The sequence below is a fragment of the Pipistrellus hanaki genome (assembly GCF_964339955.1).
Source record: "Pipistrellus hanaki genome assembly, chromosome: 1".
In the NCBI taxonomy this organism is placed as follows: domain Eukaryota; kingdom Metazoa; phylum Chordata; class Mammalia; order Chiroptera; family Vespertilionidae; genus Pipistrellus; species Pipistrellus hanaki.
Genome location: NC_140503.1, coordinates 40,459,424 through 40,476,164, shown reverse-complemented (window position 1 = coordinate 40,476,164; position 16,741 = coordinate 40,459,424). Strand labels below are relative to the sequence as shown.

At 55.1% G+C, this 16,741-nt stretch overlaps 1 protein-coding gene across 1 annotated transcript in view; it reads right to left on the bottom strand.

Moving 5' to 3' along the window:
- Positions 1–316: 316 nt before the first annotated feature.
- Positions 317–16,741, bottom strand: part of ITGA11 (integrin subunit alpha 11) — a 117,741-nt gene continuing 101,316 nt past the window's right edge. The window contains exons 21-30 of the mRNA XM_084886727.1: positions 15,448–15,546; positions 13,915–13,991; positions 12,773–12,862; positions 11,400–11,490; positions 9,603–9,716; positions 9,307–9,393; positions 6,836–6,946; positions 6,630–6,725; positions 2,206–2,319; positions 317–1,521 (exon numbers count right to left, since the gene is read on the bottom strand). Coding sequence (XP_084742853.1) covers positions 1,450–1,521; positions 2,206–2,319; positions 6,630–6,725; positions 6,836–6,946; positions 9,307–9,393; positions 9,603–9,716; positions 11,400–11,490; positions 12,773–12,862; positions 13,915–13,991; positions 15,448–15,546 — 951 coding nt within the window. The 3' untranslated portion in view covers positions 317–1,449. The remainder of the gene's footprint in view (positions 1,522–2,205; positions 2,320–6,629; positions 6,726–6,835; positions 6,947–9,306; positions 9,394–9,602; positions 9,717–11,399; positions 11,491–12,772; positions 12,863–13,914; positions 13,992–15,447; positions 15,547–16,741) is intronic.

Sequence of the window (16,741 nt, the reverse complement as noted above, 5' to 3'; positions counted from 1 at the left end):
GGAGGTCTGGGAGGGGAGAGCCGGGACTAAGGGTTTCAATCATCCAAAGGGGTAGAAGCTACAGTGACATGTGGGTTTCAATCATCCACATTGGCCAAAGATGGAATGGCTGGTCTTGGGAGGGAGAGAGGGCTCCTCACTGGAGATGTCCATCGCACACCAGGCAGCCACTTGAGGGAGCACATGGCAGACAAGGCCCTCCCACCACACGATGGGGAGGAAGTAGGAAGCCTCTTTTCACCCCATCCTCTCCTTTAAAGAACAGAGCGCATCAGCTAGCACTTTTTGCCCACAGAAAGGGAAGTTGGCACCTTGGTTGTTTTTAAACACTACTTTTTATTTTTTAAAAATAGTTACGACAGTAAAGGTCGTACTATGTGGCGGGGACAGATGCCTTGGATGTATCCCCCTTTCGTTTCTACCTCAAAACAAGGCTTAGGCATAAATTACTCGGCTTGGGCACCAGGTGTGCCTCTGGTCCTCGCGGCGCCGTCATGGGTGGTACCACGTGTCCTGTGGGCGGCGGGTCGGATATTTCCACCGCGGGGGTCCCTGGGCCGGCCTCATTCAGTGCATTCCAGAGAGAACCCCTTTCCATGCACAGTGGGTGGGAGGGCGGCTGGAAGGCTGTGTGCGAAGGGACGGGGGATACCCCGCCCTTACCCTGTGCCCGGCTTGCCCCAGGAAGACGCTGTGGGAACGCGGGGCTGTAGGGGATTACAGGGGACTGTGTCACCCACATGCTCTGGACGTACCTTCTGGGAACAAAAGCGGCGGGGAAGGGGGGGCATGGGATGGGGTCACAAGCACCGTGGGGGGTGTGTGGCGGTCTGTGGACGTATGGGGGTGCTCCCCATCTCTGTGTGGGTGCCTGGTTTCTGGGTTCCAGCTGCCTGTCCGTCACAGTCTCCGTGTCCCAGAGTCTTCACCCCTGGCCCTCCTCTGTCATCATTGAGCCCCTGCTGTTCAGGGGAAGCTCGGGGACCCATCTCCTGCCTGGGGAAGGGGTAGGCGTGACTCAGGAGCTGTTGGCAGCATGGGGGTGGAGGACAGTACAAAGTTCAGATCTGCTGTCCCACTGGGCCCTATAGGAAGTAGTGGTCTGGAGTGCACAGAGTGGGTCTGCATTGGCAGTCTTCCTCTCTGGGTTTCTGAGGAGGAGGTTTAGGAATCCCTAGCACCTTACTGGTGGGGGTAGCCAACCCCCCAGAGCCTGGGGGAGGCCCCTTTCTGTTCCTAGGGATCTCTGTTGGAGGTGTCTCGGTCTCCCAGCAGGGCAGTCCCTCTTAAAACCGGCTTGAGTTCCCTTCAGAGGGCGCAGGCTTGGTTTCTCAGATGAGGTCAAGTGCAGAGCGAGCTGGCATCCTCTGCCCCAGCTCCACGGGGCCACCGGCCGGGGCCTGCACACCGGCGGCCCTGGCCCGTCCACTCGCAGCCTCCTCGGGAGCCTCACTCCAGCGCTTTGGGCGTGGGGTCCAAGCCGGGCTCCCTCCTGCGCCTGGCACTTTTAAAGAAGCCGAGCTGTGGGGAGGCAAAGGCAGAAGTCTCAGTGGGCAGGGTGGACAAGGCCTCACTTCCCTCCCTTGCTGTCCCTGCCCTCATCCCCAGGCATCTTCCCTCAGAAGGCTTCCAGATGCCCCAGCTCAGGACCATGAGCACCTCTGTCCCTCCCCAGCTCTCTTTGGGCCACTTAATTGGTGAGGGGGCCCTGGAGCAGATGAGCAGAGCCTGAGTCTGGAGGCAAGAAGCCCTGCTGTGTGACCCCGCCCCAGGTAACACTCTTCTCTGGACCTCCTTCACCTTTTCTGTGACAGAGGAGGTTGAGAGCAGGGTTTCTGAACCCGAGGCTCAGCGACAGCGAAGGGCTTTGAGCGTTTGACAGCCTGCCTTTGTTGGAGACATTGTGTGGTTGGGTGTACATGCTGTTTTTCTGATGAGAGGAACCTTAGCTCTCATCAGGTTCCCCAAGGGGCCTACAAAAGGGTGGGAGCCCCAGTTTGAGCGCCCTCTGGTGGCCAATCAGCCTGCGGTGATGAGGGGTGGTGCAGTGGCAGCAGGCAAGTTCTGGGAAGGAGGCTAGGCAGGTGCCAGCTGGCATGGGGAGTAGACCATGGGGACTGGCCACAGGGGCAGAGGTTGGAATCCCAGGCGAGGGCCAGCCAGCCAGGATGCTGCTCCCCACCGCCACCCTGTGGGGGCCCTCACCTTCCACAGGGCCAGGACCAGCAGGGCCAGCAGCAGGAGGCCCCCCAGGGTGCTGCCCACGATGATCCAGATGGGGATCTGCCAGTCTTCTTGCTTGGAGATCTCAAATGTGATCTGCAAGGGGAGGAGGGACAGGGGAATAGATTAGTGTCCTGGGGCCTGGGTGGCGCCTGGGCTGGAGCGCAGGAGACCGCTGGCCCCTGGCGGGAGAGCTGCATCTGCTTCCTTAGGGAAAGCTGCTGGTGTGTGTGTGTGTGTGTGTGTGTGTGTGTGTGTGTGTGTGTGTGAGGGGATGGCATTCAGCCTGTAGAGGCCTCGGAGCCCCCAGCCTCTGCACAGTGGACACCCGAGTTAAGTGGCCCAGGTGGTCCTACCTCCTGTTTGAGACATTTTTTGCCCTTTGCTGCTTCCTCAGTCATCTCCCAAACCTCTAAATGTTGGCATGTCCCATGGTTCTGCCCTTGGACATCTTTTTTATTTTATTTTATTTTTTAAAATATATTTTATTGATTTTTCACAGAGAGGAAGAGAGAGGGATAGAGAGTTAGAAACATCGATGAGAGAGAATCATCGATCAGCTGCCTCTTGCACACCGCCTACTGGGGATGTGCCCGTAACCAGGTACATGCCCTTGACCGGAATTGAACCCGGGACCTTTTAGTCTGCAGGCCGACGCTCTATCCACTGAGCCAAACCGGTCCCGGCTGCCCTTGGATATCTTTATCTACATTCACTCACTCGCTGGTGAGCTCAGGGCTGACTTACAGAGTGGGCACAGTGGACATGGTGCCCAGAGGCCCACAAACACAATCTTACTTATTTAAAATGTTTTTATTGATTTAAGAGAGAGGGATAGAAAGAAACATGGATGAGAAAAACATCGATTGGCTGCCTCCTGCACATCTACTGGGGATCGAGCCTCCCTACTGGGCATGTGCTCTGACCAGGAATTCAACCAGTGACCTCTTGGTTCATGGATTGATGCTCAACCACTGAGCCACACTGGCCAGGCCTAATTTCTTTTAAAGTTAGAGGATATCAATGAATATCATTTTGCCTGGATTATATTTGTCTTTACATGTACACAGTCATAAAAAGGTAATTAATTTTTTTTCAATAGAGGAAGGAGCCCTGAAGGCAAAGTGGCCAGGGCCGTGGAAGTCCTAATGGAGCCCTCGGCGAAGTCAGGGCTTTGGCCATCTGTGCTCTGACCACTCACGTTTCTACGTCTACCCCAGACTCCAGATTCATATCCGACTGTCTCCATGGCCTGCCTGCACCTCTAACAGGTCCCAAAACAAACTCTGATCCCACTCCTAACCCTCAGTCCTGTGCTTTCAATGTGTTTCCCGTCAAAGCAAATGACAGCAGCATCTCCTTCCTTGCTGTTGCTCAGGCCCGAAACCTTGTATTTGTCTCACATCCACATGGACTCCATCAGCAGTCTGACTGTTTTACCTTTGAAACACCCAGAATATGGCCATTCCTCTCACTTCCAGGGCTACCTCCTTGGTCTGAGCATCCTCATCTCCCATCTGCTTCCGCCTCGCCTCCTACAGTCTGTTCTTTTTGTTTGTTTTTGTTAATCCTCACCGAGGATATTTTCCCATTGATTTTTAGAGAGAGAGGAAGGGAAGGGGAAACACACACACACACACACACACACACACACACACACACACACAGAGACATCCATGTGAGAGAGACACAGGTATTGGGTGCCTTCCACACACCCCTGACCAGGGCCAGGAATCGAGCCTGCACCCTAGATACGTGCCCTTGACTGGAATTGAACCCAGGACCCTTTAGTCCACAGGCTGATGCTCTAGCCACTGAGCCAAACCTGCTAAGGCCTACAGTCTGTTCTTGGCATAGCCTCCAGAGAAAGGCAGTTCTCTGCTCTGCTCAGAGCCTCCAAGTGTCCCACCCAGCTCACCAGAGTAGAAAAAGAATCCTTGTCCTGCCTGCAAGGGCCACCTACACTCTCTGGCCGTGCCTCCCTCCCTGACCTCACCTCCCACTGTCCCTCTCGTTCTCCACTCCAGCCCTCCAGCCACCTGGCCTCCGACATGCCCAGCACCTGCTGAGGGGCCTTTGCATTCTGTTCCTCCTGCTGGCCGCTCATAGTCTCTGTCCGATGTCACTTTATTGGGGAGGCTTTCCCTAATCTCCTGTATAAAACAGCGCCCCTGAATCTCCACCCTTACGTGCAGGTGGGTTCCTCTCCCCCGCCCCCCCCCCCGACTTCATCATCACTTGATGCTTTTGAGCAAGTTTACAGTTGTTCATATGGAAAAAAAAATATAATAATTAGTGAATAATATAAGAATAAACTATTTTGCATACTGACAACTGTAAACCTACTTTCCCCCCCCCCCCCTGTATTTATGTTAATCACCTTTCTTCCCACTGAAGGTCAGCTCCAGAGAGCGGGCTTTCCCTGATTTGTTCACTGCTCTGTCCTCCGAGCAGGGCCTGGGCCTGGGACCGAGCCAGGGGCTCAGTGAACCTGTTGAGTGACTGACCGACGGCACCCTGCACAGCATGGCCACTGAGTCACTTTTTAACCTGAGGCAAGTCCCTGCTTCCCTGCCCCTTATCTCACACGGCCTCAGTTTCCACTCCCGGAAGGTGAGGATGCGGGGACATCCATCAAAGATAACATGTGAAGAGCCGAGACCGGTTTGGCTCAATGGATAGAGCGTCGGCTTGGGGACTGAAGGGACCCAGGTTCGATTCCGGTCAAGGGCATGTACCTTGGTTGCGGGCATATCCCCAGAAGGGGGTGTGCAAGAGGCAGCTGGTCGATGATTCTCTCTCATCGATGTTTCTAGCTTTCTATCTCTCTCCCTTCCTCTCTGTACAAAATCAATAAAATATATTTAAAAAAAAAAAAAATAACATGTGAAGAAATGGTCACAATAGCTGGCTCATAGTTAGGGCTCAACAAACCATAGGTCCCTTATATGTCCTTTCCATCCCTGCAGGCTGGGCTTTGCTCTGCCTTCCCACCCCACCCCTGGCACAGAGCTGAGCCAACACGGGCTTATGTTATTGCCGGATTTCAGAAAGAGAAGTGAGGCATCCAGGAAGCATAAGAAGGGTTTGAGGGTGGGGACTGGGAAGGAGAAGGAGAAGGAGAATTCATTTGAGAGATTTGAACTAGTGTGGGGGGAGGGGCGTGTGTGTGTGTGTGTGTGTGTGTGTGTGGCCTATTCCATGCCTCTTCTCTCTCAGTCGCCTAGAAAGTTCTAACTTTCACAGGATTCAGTTCAAGTGGCTGTCTCCAGAAAGCTCTCCCTGGCCTGACCACCTCCCACCCCCAGCACCTGTGCTCACACCCAGATCAAGTCCACACTTTGCTGTCCTTGTTCCTTTGCACCCCCTAGTGGGTCTGAGTCATACAGGGGGCAGCCAACAAACGCTGAATGAATGAATGGACACATCAAACCACTCCGGGGGTGGGGCCCTGCGTGCTGCCTCTGGCTTCTGCACCTGCCAGCCCTTCGCCTGGCACACCCACCCTGCTTGTGGCGGGTATACGTGTGTTTCCTTAAGGGCTGGCTTCTAGCCCATGCCTGCTTTGCTCTCCAGCGTCTGCTGGGGAGGGACTGGGGGCGTTTACAGCATCTGGTATTGAACACTCACCTGGAGCCCAGGCTGGCAGTTTGGGGTCATGGCCAGTGGAGGGCAGCAGTGCCCCACGTCTGAAGTGCCTCTATCCAGAGGACTGAACTCTTCCAGACACAACTTCTCCTTTTCCCAGCTGAGCACTGCACAGAGCCCCTCCCCTTTCCCAAACTTTGATTCAAGCCATTTTGATTTGCTTTTACCCAATACAACAAGTGTCAATACCAAGACATCTCACACCCAGTGGCCTTCACCGATTCAGTTCATGCCAGACTTGTAAAGCAGTCACACGGTTTCATTAGATAAGAGGTGCGAATGGATGGGGGCGGGCACAGGTGTGGGGCTGTCATTCTAGGCTGCCAGCCTGCCCAGGGCAGCCTCCCTCTGCTGGGCCAGGAGCCACCGGGCAGGCTGGCCTGGACTCCAGCATCAGGTTCCTGTAGTGTGAAATGCACAGGTTCCTCCCCCCTCTGCCCAGGGGGCAGTTGTGGTGCAGAGCCTGGGCCCCCCCCCCCCCCCCCCCGGGCCTGGGCGAATGCCTGCTTCTGGCCCCCTGTCCACCCCCCCACCCCCAAGGCCTATTTGTCTTGCTTTTCTCTCTCCTCTGATGCTGCACTAACTGCTGGCATGTCTGCTCATATCTCTCTCTCTCTCTCTCTCTCTCTCTCTCTCTCTCTCTCTCTCTCTCTCGCAGGAACACACGCTAGAGGGGTAGGAAAACTGTAGGGGGCGGGGTAACCCTTACCAAGCTGGCCTGGCTCAGGCCCAGGTCCGCAGAGTCCCCAGGGGCTCACCTGGCGGCTGGGGTCCTCCTCTCGGAAGATGAAGGGGCTGTGGAACTGCCTCTGCAAGGCTGCGTTGACCGTGATTTTCATCAGCTTGTACTTGAGCTGGACAATCGGAGGCCTGGTCAGAAGCGGCCCCTCCATGCGCGGCGGGAGGCTCCCCAGCACCCTCCTCCTCCCCTCTCCCCGGCCAGCCTCGCCAGGCCTCTACGTACTGCCTTTAGGGAGCGCAGCCACAGGTTCCCCAGCAGGTGGAAGTGGGTTTCCTGGTTGGGGGCCAGCCTCACGTGGCAGTTGATGGAGACGACGTCCGAGTTGCTGTGATTCTGAAAGAGAGGCGGGTCTCGGGGGTGAGCAACCAGGCTGGGGGGGGGGCGGGGGAGGGGAAAGGGAGGGGAGGCAGAAACCTAGCTGTGACCTGAGAGAGTGAGCAGAGGCTGGGCCACCAGAGAGATGGCTCAGCTGCACTGTTAGGCCAAGTAGGGTTTTGTTCTCTGGGGAGAGGGGCCGAGGACAGGACGGGAGGCGGTAAGGGACACATGGTCTGGGGCTGCCAGAGGGCGGCTGGAGGACAAGGTAAGGATGGTATATCTGATGCTGCATTTGAGGTTGTGCATATTGGATGTATCCCAGGAACAAAATTTTGGTTCAATGTTAGGGAAACCTATACATGTCATCACCATATAAACAGCTTAAAGGGAAAAAAATGAGATGATTACTATATCAGATGCAGAGGAAGCATTTGAGGGACTTCAACCTCAGTTTATGATAAAAGCTCCTGGAAACTTCTTGCATCTGAATAAAGGGTATTTATGAAACACAGCAAGTATCATATTTAATAATGAAAAATTAAAAACAATCCCTTTAAAATCAGGATCAAGACAAGACTGTCACCATTTCTGTTTATCATTACCCTGGAGGTGCTAGCCAGAGCAATAACACAAGAAAAACAATTTGTAAGGCGTGAATGGTAAAGCTAAAGCTATGATCGTCAGCAGATGATATCATCTTCATAGAAAACTTAAATCATCAAATAGTTACAACGTATCAGGTTAAAGTTACTCGTTTCACTCTTTTGCATCCACTTCAACCCTACCCAGCCCCAAGTCTTCCGTAAAATGCACTCCATTCAAAAAATGCTTTGTTTGGGAAATCAAAACACCTAAGATTTCTGTCTGGGTAAGGAATACTGAAAGCATGCGCAGAAATAGGTGTCTGGGGACAGAGGAGCAGAGAGGATCTAAACCCGGAAACGAGCAGGTGTCTTAGCGAGGGCTTCGGGAGTTGAAGCTGAGCTGCCTTTATTTCTGGGGCAGGGAGGCCCCAGCTGATGTCAGTGTCTCCAGTACAAGTCACGTGTGTTCCGGCCCCCACGGCAATGCTCCATCTGGCCTCCCCGCTTCTTTCTGCTACCTGTATCCGATGGCTCTTTTAGGCTCAAATGCAAGTCCACTAGCTCTGTTTTTTTTTTTTTTTTTTAAATATATATAATTTTTTTATATATATATTTTATTGATTTTTCACAGAGAGGAAGAGAGAGGGATAGAGAGTTAGAAACATTGATGAGAGAGAATCATCGATCAGCTGCCTCTTGCACACCCCTCTTGCACTGGGGATGTGCCCGCAACCAAGGTACATGCCCTTGACCAGAATCGAACCCGGGACCTTTCAGTCCGCAGGCCGACGCTCTATCCACTGAGCCAAACCGGTCCTGGCAAGCTCTGTTCTTTTTAAAAAATTATTATTACCTTTTGATCCCCTTCATCCATTTTCACCCCCTGCTTCTGACTACCACCAATCTGTACTCTATCTATAAGCTTGATTTTTTTTTTTTTAAAAAGGATTCCACATATAAGTAAGATCATACAGTATTTGTCTTTGTTTAACTTATTTCACTTAGCAGAATGCCCTCAAAGTCCAAATACATTGTTCCAAATGGCAAAGTTTTTCCCTTTCTTATGCTGAGTAATATTCTATTGCATATATCTATGTCCATTTCTATATAATATATCTATCATCTCTAGCTCTAGCTCTAGCTCTCTATATCTCATAATGTCTTTATCCACCGATGGACACCTGGGTTATTTCCATATCTTGGCTATTGTCTGCAGTGAACATGGGGATACAAATATCTTTTCAGGCTCGTATTTCCATTTTCTCTCACTGTTCTTTTACTCCAGTTTGCACCTGTTGTCATTCTCTCCCCCCCCTTTTTTTAAAAAAAAAATATTTTATTGATTTTTTACAGAGAGGAAGAGAGAGGGACAGAGAGTTAGAAACATCGACGAGAGAGAAACATCGACCAGCTGCCTCTTGCACACCCCCTACTGGGGATGTGCCCCAACCAATGTACATGGCCTTGACCGGAATCGAACCTGGGACCTTTCAGTCTGCAGACCGACGCTCTATCACTGAGCCAAACCGGTTTCGGCTGTTGTCATTCTCTTGACATGCATCACAGGCCTGCTCCCTGGCTTCGAGGCGCTCCTTCTGTGTCTCCTGAGAGATGGTGAGCCCACTGAGGGCCAGAGGTACCTTTTCCTGCTTGTTTCCTCTCGGTGTGAGGCTGGGCACCTGGGAGCTCAGAGAACTCTTACAAACTATGGGCCCAGGAGAGAGAGCGCCCCGAGCTCAGGAGCCCCCTCTTCCCCCCACCCCCACGGCTCTGGGTTTGGGGGACACGCACCAGCTGCGGGGTGCGACTCAGGTCTTCCTCCGTCGGGGAATGCCGGTACTCGGTGCTGTTTCCCCAGACGTTACAGGACGTGTTCACCTGCAAGAGGGAGACACACGGCCGCTTCACAATCAGCGCCGCCATACTCGGCATCCGGGCGTTCTTCCTCCTCCTCCTCTGCCAGAGAAGGCCCGGCGGCGTGGTTTGGGGGGAAGGAGCTGGGGTCTGAGGGCCTGGGACACACCTCAGGGCATGCCTGTCTCCGTCCGTCTGTCCCCTCCCCCAGCGGCCCCCGAGGGCGGTGGTACCTGGTCGGTGAGGAAGTCCCTCAGCATCAGCAGCCGGCTGCCGCTCCTGGTGGCGATGGGCACGGTGATCTTCACCATCACCCCGTGGACGGGGAACAAGCCCAGGTTCTGGATCTGTGGCCCAAGAGGGAGAGGTGTCGGTGCTCCAGCAGCAGCTGGGGGAGGGGAGGTGGAGAACGAGGTCCCCAGCCCGGCCTGGGAATGGGCCCCTTCAAGCCCCCTGGCATTTTTTTTCCTTTTAATATATTTTATTGATTTTTTACAGAGAGGAAGAGAGAGGGATAGCGAGTTAGAAACATTGATGAGAGAGAGTCATCGATCAGCTGCCTCCTGCACACCCCCGACTGGGGATGTGCCCACAACCAAGGTACATGCCCTTGACCGGAATCGAACCCAGGACCCTTCAGTCCGCAAGCTGACGCTCTATCCACTGAGCCTAATTGGTTTCGGCAAGCCCCTGGCATTTTCACTGGGGGAGCTTTGAGGCTCTGCCACGTCAGGGACCTGAGAGGGGTGGGCCCCTGCGGTGGGGGCGGCAATGAGACCGGAGAGCCAGGGTCACGTTTATTTTCAACTCCTCCTGGCTCTGGGGGACTTTGTTGCCTGGCACCGGTGGCCCCCTGGGGCTGGAGATGGTGACAGCAATTACTTTTTCATGAGAGCGCATTCGTTAGTGAAGAGTGTAAACAGTGGGTGTGTGATAGTGCACCTTCTAGCCGTGACGCACTGGGTGTTAGAGCCGGTGGTGGCAGGAAGGCTTCGGAATCAGAAAGACTGGGACTGGAACCCAGGGCTGCGGTCACGTGCGGGTTGTGTGGCCGTGGGCAGGTTCCTAAACCTCTTGGAGGAGCCATGCAGGTCTCGGTGAGCCTGATGTGCAGTGTCCGGGGTCAGCCTGCCCCTGACTCTCACAGCGTTCAGAGGAGGGGGCACTGCAGGCCCATCGTGGCAGCACTGCTAAGCTGCCTCCCAGTTCTCCTTCTCTCACCGTCCTTCGTGACAGAAACCGCGACAAAACGCTTCTTACAGCTAAACCACAGCGTTCTGGACAAGGAGAGGGACCGGGAGGTGCGAGGGACTGCCAGGGAGTTCACTCCTGTTCCTGGTCCCTTCCTCCTTCCTGGGGCCTGTGCAATCGGGGCGTGGTGGCTGGAGCGGCAGCCTCCTTGGCCTGCGAGGTGAATCGAGGCTGATGATTGCATGCTGGGGAGGGTGGAACGTGAGGAGAGGGAGGAGGTGCAACCCTGGATGACTCTGAAGCTGCCAACTCTGGACTCTTGTATGGGAGAGAATAAACTCTGGGGCCTTTAGACCACTTTTAAAAAATTAAAATAATTATGTGCAGCCACACCTAATTTTCACTGACACGCTCTCTGAGACCAGCCCTGTTATTTTCCAGGTGAGCACTGAGAGGCCAGAGAGAGGAAGTGACTTGCTTAAAGTCCATCCAGTGAGAGGGTAGCAGGCTTAAGGTGACCCTGAGCTCCAGCAGTGATTTCTTTCTTTTAAAAAAAAATTGGTTTCAGAGAGCAAGGGAGAGGGAGAGAGAGATAGAAACATCAATGAAGAGAGAGAATCATTGATCGGCTGCCTCCTGCACACCCCACACCGGGGATCAAGCCCGCCACCTGGGTATGTGCCCTTTACAGAAATCGAACCCTGACCTGGTTCATAGGTCAACCGACACTCAACCACTTAGCCCCCCGGGCCCGGCGTTAGCAATGACTCCCTATTCCTCCCGTGGGGGACCCGTGGCTCCTGCCCTTCACTCTCTTCCTGGCTCCCCTCCGGCCTTACCTTGAACGTGAGGTGGAAGGGAGGCCCAAGGCCATTGTAACTCTCCAGGGAGCTGTTGGGCTTGACTTCGTAGTGGCTCAGGCTGCTGTTCCTGCAGGGACAGAGGACAGGCTGCCGTGACGCAGTCAGCGTTGGCCAGGCGGGTAAGTGAACGGAAAAGGGGGTGGGCCTGGGCCCGTCTCCCCCTAGGCCACAAACAATAGGTTTCCTTCGTGCCCATCGGGAGCCCTGTGTTGGGAAGGTTTCAGATGGAGGCGTCTGGACAGATGGAGGCAGATGGAGGCGTCTGGACAGAACAGCAGACACACAGCAAGCTCAGGGCCTCTCCCGGCCTCCACCAGAGGCCGGAATGGTGCACAGTGGGCAAGTTCACGCTCAGAAGAGGCCATGCTGACATCCAGCAGCAACTTCTGCCTGGTGTGTGGGACGGGCAGGAGCTGGAAGTGCCAGCTATTGGCCACCCCTGCCCTAGACTCTCGGCCCAGGCATGGCCTCTTCTGAGCGTGAACTTGCCCACGGTACACCATTCCGGCCTCTGGTGGAGGCCGGGAGAGGCCCTGCGCTTGCTGTGTGTGTGCTGTGCTGTCCAGATGCCTCCACCTGCCCGGGAGCTCCCAGAGGACAGGCTGGGCCGGGGCACACCCAGGGTGCGGCGGTGTGAGCAGCCGCACAGGGAGGAGCCTTTTCTCATAGACGGGGTTTAGAATTGCTGGGGAAAGGTGGTACTGAGAAGCAGAAGGACTTGGTAGGCTTTATTATTATTTAAAAATTCTTCACAGTTCATGCTCTCCTTTGTTGCCTACATCTGGGTGGATACTGCCTGCTGCCCTGCCCTCCCCATTTGACCTGCTGAGAGCTCCATGGGTGCCAGGTCTGTGTCTCCTCCTTCCTCTGTTTATTATTATTATTATTATTATTATTATTATTATTTAACATAATTTTATTGATTTCAGAGAGGAAGATATATATATATATATATATATAAAATCTCAATATATATATATATATATATATATTAATGATATGAGAGAATCATTGGCTGCCTCCTGCATGCCCCCCTACTGGGGATTAAGCCTACAACTGGGACATGTGCCCTGACTGGAAATCCAACCATGACCTCCTGGTTCATAGGTTGACGCTCAATCACTGAGTCACACAGCCCGGCCTCCTTCCTCTGTTTTGATTCCATCTCCCAGCCATGATGAGGGAGCTCTCTCTGGCCCCTCAGGGGCCCTATTGGGTCCATCTCACAGTCCCTCAGCACTGGGGCTCAGCTTCTGGGGCCTCTGACCCTACCAGCCCCGCCCCCCCCCCCCTAAGAGTACCCCATCTTAGGCTCACTCCTCCCCTGCTCCCCTCCTGGCCCGGCCCACCTGGTGAAGAGGATGTCGGCCTCATACTTGAGGTGGAAGCGCAGGAGGGCCTTGTTGTCCTCCTTGGTGCTCTCCTCTTCGTCACTGTCACTGCAAGGAGAGCCAGGCGCGGGGTCAGGGCGGAGCCTGCCCTCCCTCTACCCAGCTGCTGCGGGAGGGGTCTAAGTCACCCTGGGAAAGAGCCCTCTGGTACGAGGACACTGCGCAGTGCACTGGTCTCCCCCGAGCAGGCCCGTGCTTTCTCAGAGCGGGCAGGGCCTGAGGGGGCCCGAGGGGATCCATACATTTCACAGACTGTCTCGGGTCACGTGAGAATTCCACCCACAACCACTGACAGGCTGGCGGTTGATCCCCAGTGCTCCCTCCCGCGACCTCTGACTTGGGTGTGACCGAGTGTACGTATGTGTGTGAGTGAGTGTATGTGTGTGCATGTGTTGGAAGGCTGGCGTGTGGTTTGCCTTCAGTGTTTTATTTCTCAGCGAGGAAAAATTCTCAGGAAGGTTTGGGCCATTTACAAGGCTTCAGATTTATCAGACCCCTTCTTGCCTCCCTTCCCACACAGAGAATGTAATTCTGTGAAAAAGAAAAGAGTGTTTACGACCCATACAGGGGTTTCACCCTGTGAACCCATAGCAAATTCCCTGCGAGGAAAACAGACAGACAGACCTACACAGAGTAAGGGACACTCTTTTAAAACGGACACATTTCAAAGAGGAGAGAGGTGAGCAGGACAGAAAGAGTAGGACACGAATTTTCATCTAGCAGTTGTGCTGTGTGTTGTTGGGAAATTCACTCAACCTCTCTGAGCCTCCCCTTTCTTACCTGTAACTTGAGGTGGGGTGGGGAATAACCCCTGCTTTACCTACCTTAGGGGCTGCAGTGAGGACTGACAGCTATTGTATGCACAGTGCTTTATAACTGGTTTTTAAACAGCGGCTATATAGAAATACTACATGAAGATAAAGGTATTCTTTATCTTCCAACACCGAATGGTGGCTGCAGCAGGCAGCGGGTGGCCCTCATTTGGGGACTGACCAGGACCCCACCCCCTTGGGGCAGTTAGGGACAGGGCTTGGCCGGAGACTCAGTGCGGGGAGGGGCGGAGCAGGTGTGCAGGAGGGAGGGAGCAGCCGGGCTCTGACCTGCCGGCTGCGAGCTGGACCTCCAGGTGATGCAGGAAGACGGATTTGCTGAACTCGAAATCTAGACGGAAAGCCACCTGCAAAGAAGAAGTCACTGGAGCTGGGGTGGCTGGGAACTGCGAGTCTGGGTGTTGCCTGACCCGCCCTCCCAGCCCCCAGCGCCCGTGGGTGAGCCCTGCTGGCTGGGAGCGGCCTGCTGAGTAACGGCCTGAGGCTGGTGAGGGGGACACAGCCAGACACCGGCTCCTCTGGGGGATTTCCTGACTGGGGCAGCCCCCTGCCCTCCTCCGTTTTTTTTGTTTGTTTGTTTTTAGCTTCAGGCAACGAGAAGGCAGCAAGCCCAACTTCGGACTCTCTGCAGGATTTTCACGGGGAGGGCTTGCTGGTGGAAGGGGAGCTGGCTGTCACCACACAGCACAGCCCGTAGGGGCCAGACACGGCGGTAGGACAGGCCTCCCACCCCTCCTTCTTGCGCGTGGTGGGCGGAGGCCTGAAGAAGCGTGATGGCTGCCCAGGGCCACCCAGAGGTTAATAGGCACCTGCCTCCTTGTCCAGCAGCCCTCTGGCCACTCTGATGGCCTGGTCTTGCCGCTTCCCAGGAGTGTACCCCCTGCTGTGCACTTTGGCCTTTGCCCAGGAGCGGGCCTGGGTCCCTGACTATGGCCCTGTGACACCTGACCCTCCGGGCTGCCTTCCCCGCTATGGGGGCGGGGCGGGTGCCGGGGCTTTGCACAGCCCACTGTGCTCTTCCCAAGTCTGACCCTCCTGGAGTTTCCCCTGGAGACCTGGGGTGCCCTTCTCCAGGGAGTGGCAGGGGTGGGGAGCTTGTGCCGCCCCCTGGGACTTCAATCTAGAGCTCCTGGTTTGTCAGAGTCGCACCCCGAAACCACCATCTTGACTTGCAGTTCCTTCCACCGGGAGGTTCCTTTAGAAGGAGCCCCGTTCCCCACCTTGCAGCCCTGCGCCTGGGAACACACTGCTGCTCTCCGGCTGGCTCCTGCCCTGAGCGCCCCTCCATCGGGTCCAGCTTTACAAGCAGCTTAGCTCAGGCCTTCTCCGGCTCCAGAGCCCTCAGGGGCTGCCCCCGGCCCAGGGGTGATGGGCAAATGCCCCCACAATCTGTAGTTCTCCTCCCCTTCCCCTTGAATTTGCTTCTCCACGCCACACACCTACACTCTTGTCACATGCACTCTGAAGGGCGTGGTCGGTGCTTGAGAAATATTGATTTTCTCCCCATGCACAGCACTGAGGCAGCTGGCTGGATATTTAGACGACTTGCTGGTTTAAAGGATTGAAAGGGCAGTGGGACAATGGCTGAGGGAGGTGGGGTGGCGGGGAGGGGCCGGGCACTCTCCAGGGCGGTGGCCTCCTGCCCTGGGGATGCCTGGCTGGTTGGATCATTTGAATGTCATTGCATTGGAGAGCCACCCTCGGGCCTCTCCATCCCTTCCCAGCCCTCCTTGCTGCTCATCTCCATTTCTCTTGCCTCCCTGTACCCGCCTGTTGCCTCCCCAAACGGCCCCCAGCCTCCACCTTGGCCTTGGCCCGGAAGAAGGGGTAGCTGACATTGCAGACTTTCTTGTGGAGTCTCCTCTCCTCGTTCACACACTCGATGCTGCCGTCGGAGTCCTCCTGTGGGGGGGTTTGGGGGTGGGGGACAGAGGGTAGCGGTTAGATGGGGCCTGAGACCCAGGTCACCCAGCTCTGGGGGCACCTTTACCCCCCATTGCCCACTCTGAAGCAGTGGCAGGCCCTCTGACACTGGGACCATAGGGGCTGGGGGCTCAGGTGTGGCAGGGACGGGGGCACTCAGTGGTGCTGGGTTGTGGATAGATTCGCACACCTTGTCATTCCCTCCTTACCAACCCGGGACCCAGGACTTATCCTGCCTGCAGCCCGGGACACAGAGGCCCTGGGATGGGAAGTCACGGGCTCAGGCCACCGGAAGTGGCCCGAGTGGGGATTCGAAGGCTCCCCAGTCTGGCTGTCCTGCCTCCCTCTGGCTTTGCAGCCCTTTAATTGGCCGCGTGTCTTTCTATCAGAAGGATTGCAAAGGCTCTCTGGGAGCCAAGATGAGGCTTTTGGGGTCTCGCATGACATTGTGATCCAGAATATCAGTGGGTGGGATCCGGGCTGACTCCTGGTGGGAGCTGTGGGGATTTTTCTGAGTCTATTCCACCTCCCTCAGGGCTGGCTGCTCCCTTGTCATGAGGCCCCCCACCCCCAAGCCCCTGCTGCCAGCAGACTTGCAGGCAATGCTTCTTTCTCTTTCCTTTTCCTGCGGCTAAACTTCTCCAAACCCTCCCACCGCTGTCTGGGTCAGCAGCAGGTCACTCACTGGCTGCTGGACTGGCAGAGTTTAGGGGGGCATGTCACTGGGCTCCCCAGCCTGCCTGGGCCCCGCTGGGCTAGCTGAGCCCTCAGCACAGGTCCAGGGGGAAGGGACTCACACACCGTATGTGGCTGCAGGCTGCTGGCTGGGCACTCATTTGCTTGGGTCTCATTTTGCTCCTCTGTTAAATGGGGATGATAGCACCTACCACATTTAGCTGTTTTGAGGATTAAATGACACAATGCATGCAAGTGCAGGGCCTCATTCAGTGCCTGGAGTCTTGTAGTCATTCCATGTATGGCAGCTATTATGAGGGGTATTTATCCCCATCATGGGTACTGCACCACTGGGCACAGCCTGGGCACATGCACGTGTGGATGTGGAGATACATCTGTGTAGGCTGTGTGTGTCAGTGATGCATGTGAGTACATGTATGTGCATGTGTCCCATTGCATGAACATGTAGTATTTGTGTTTGCTTGGATGTTTATGTCGG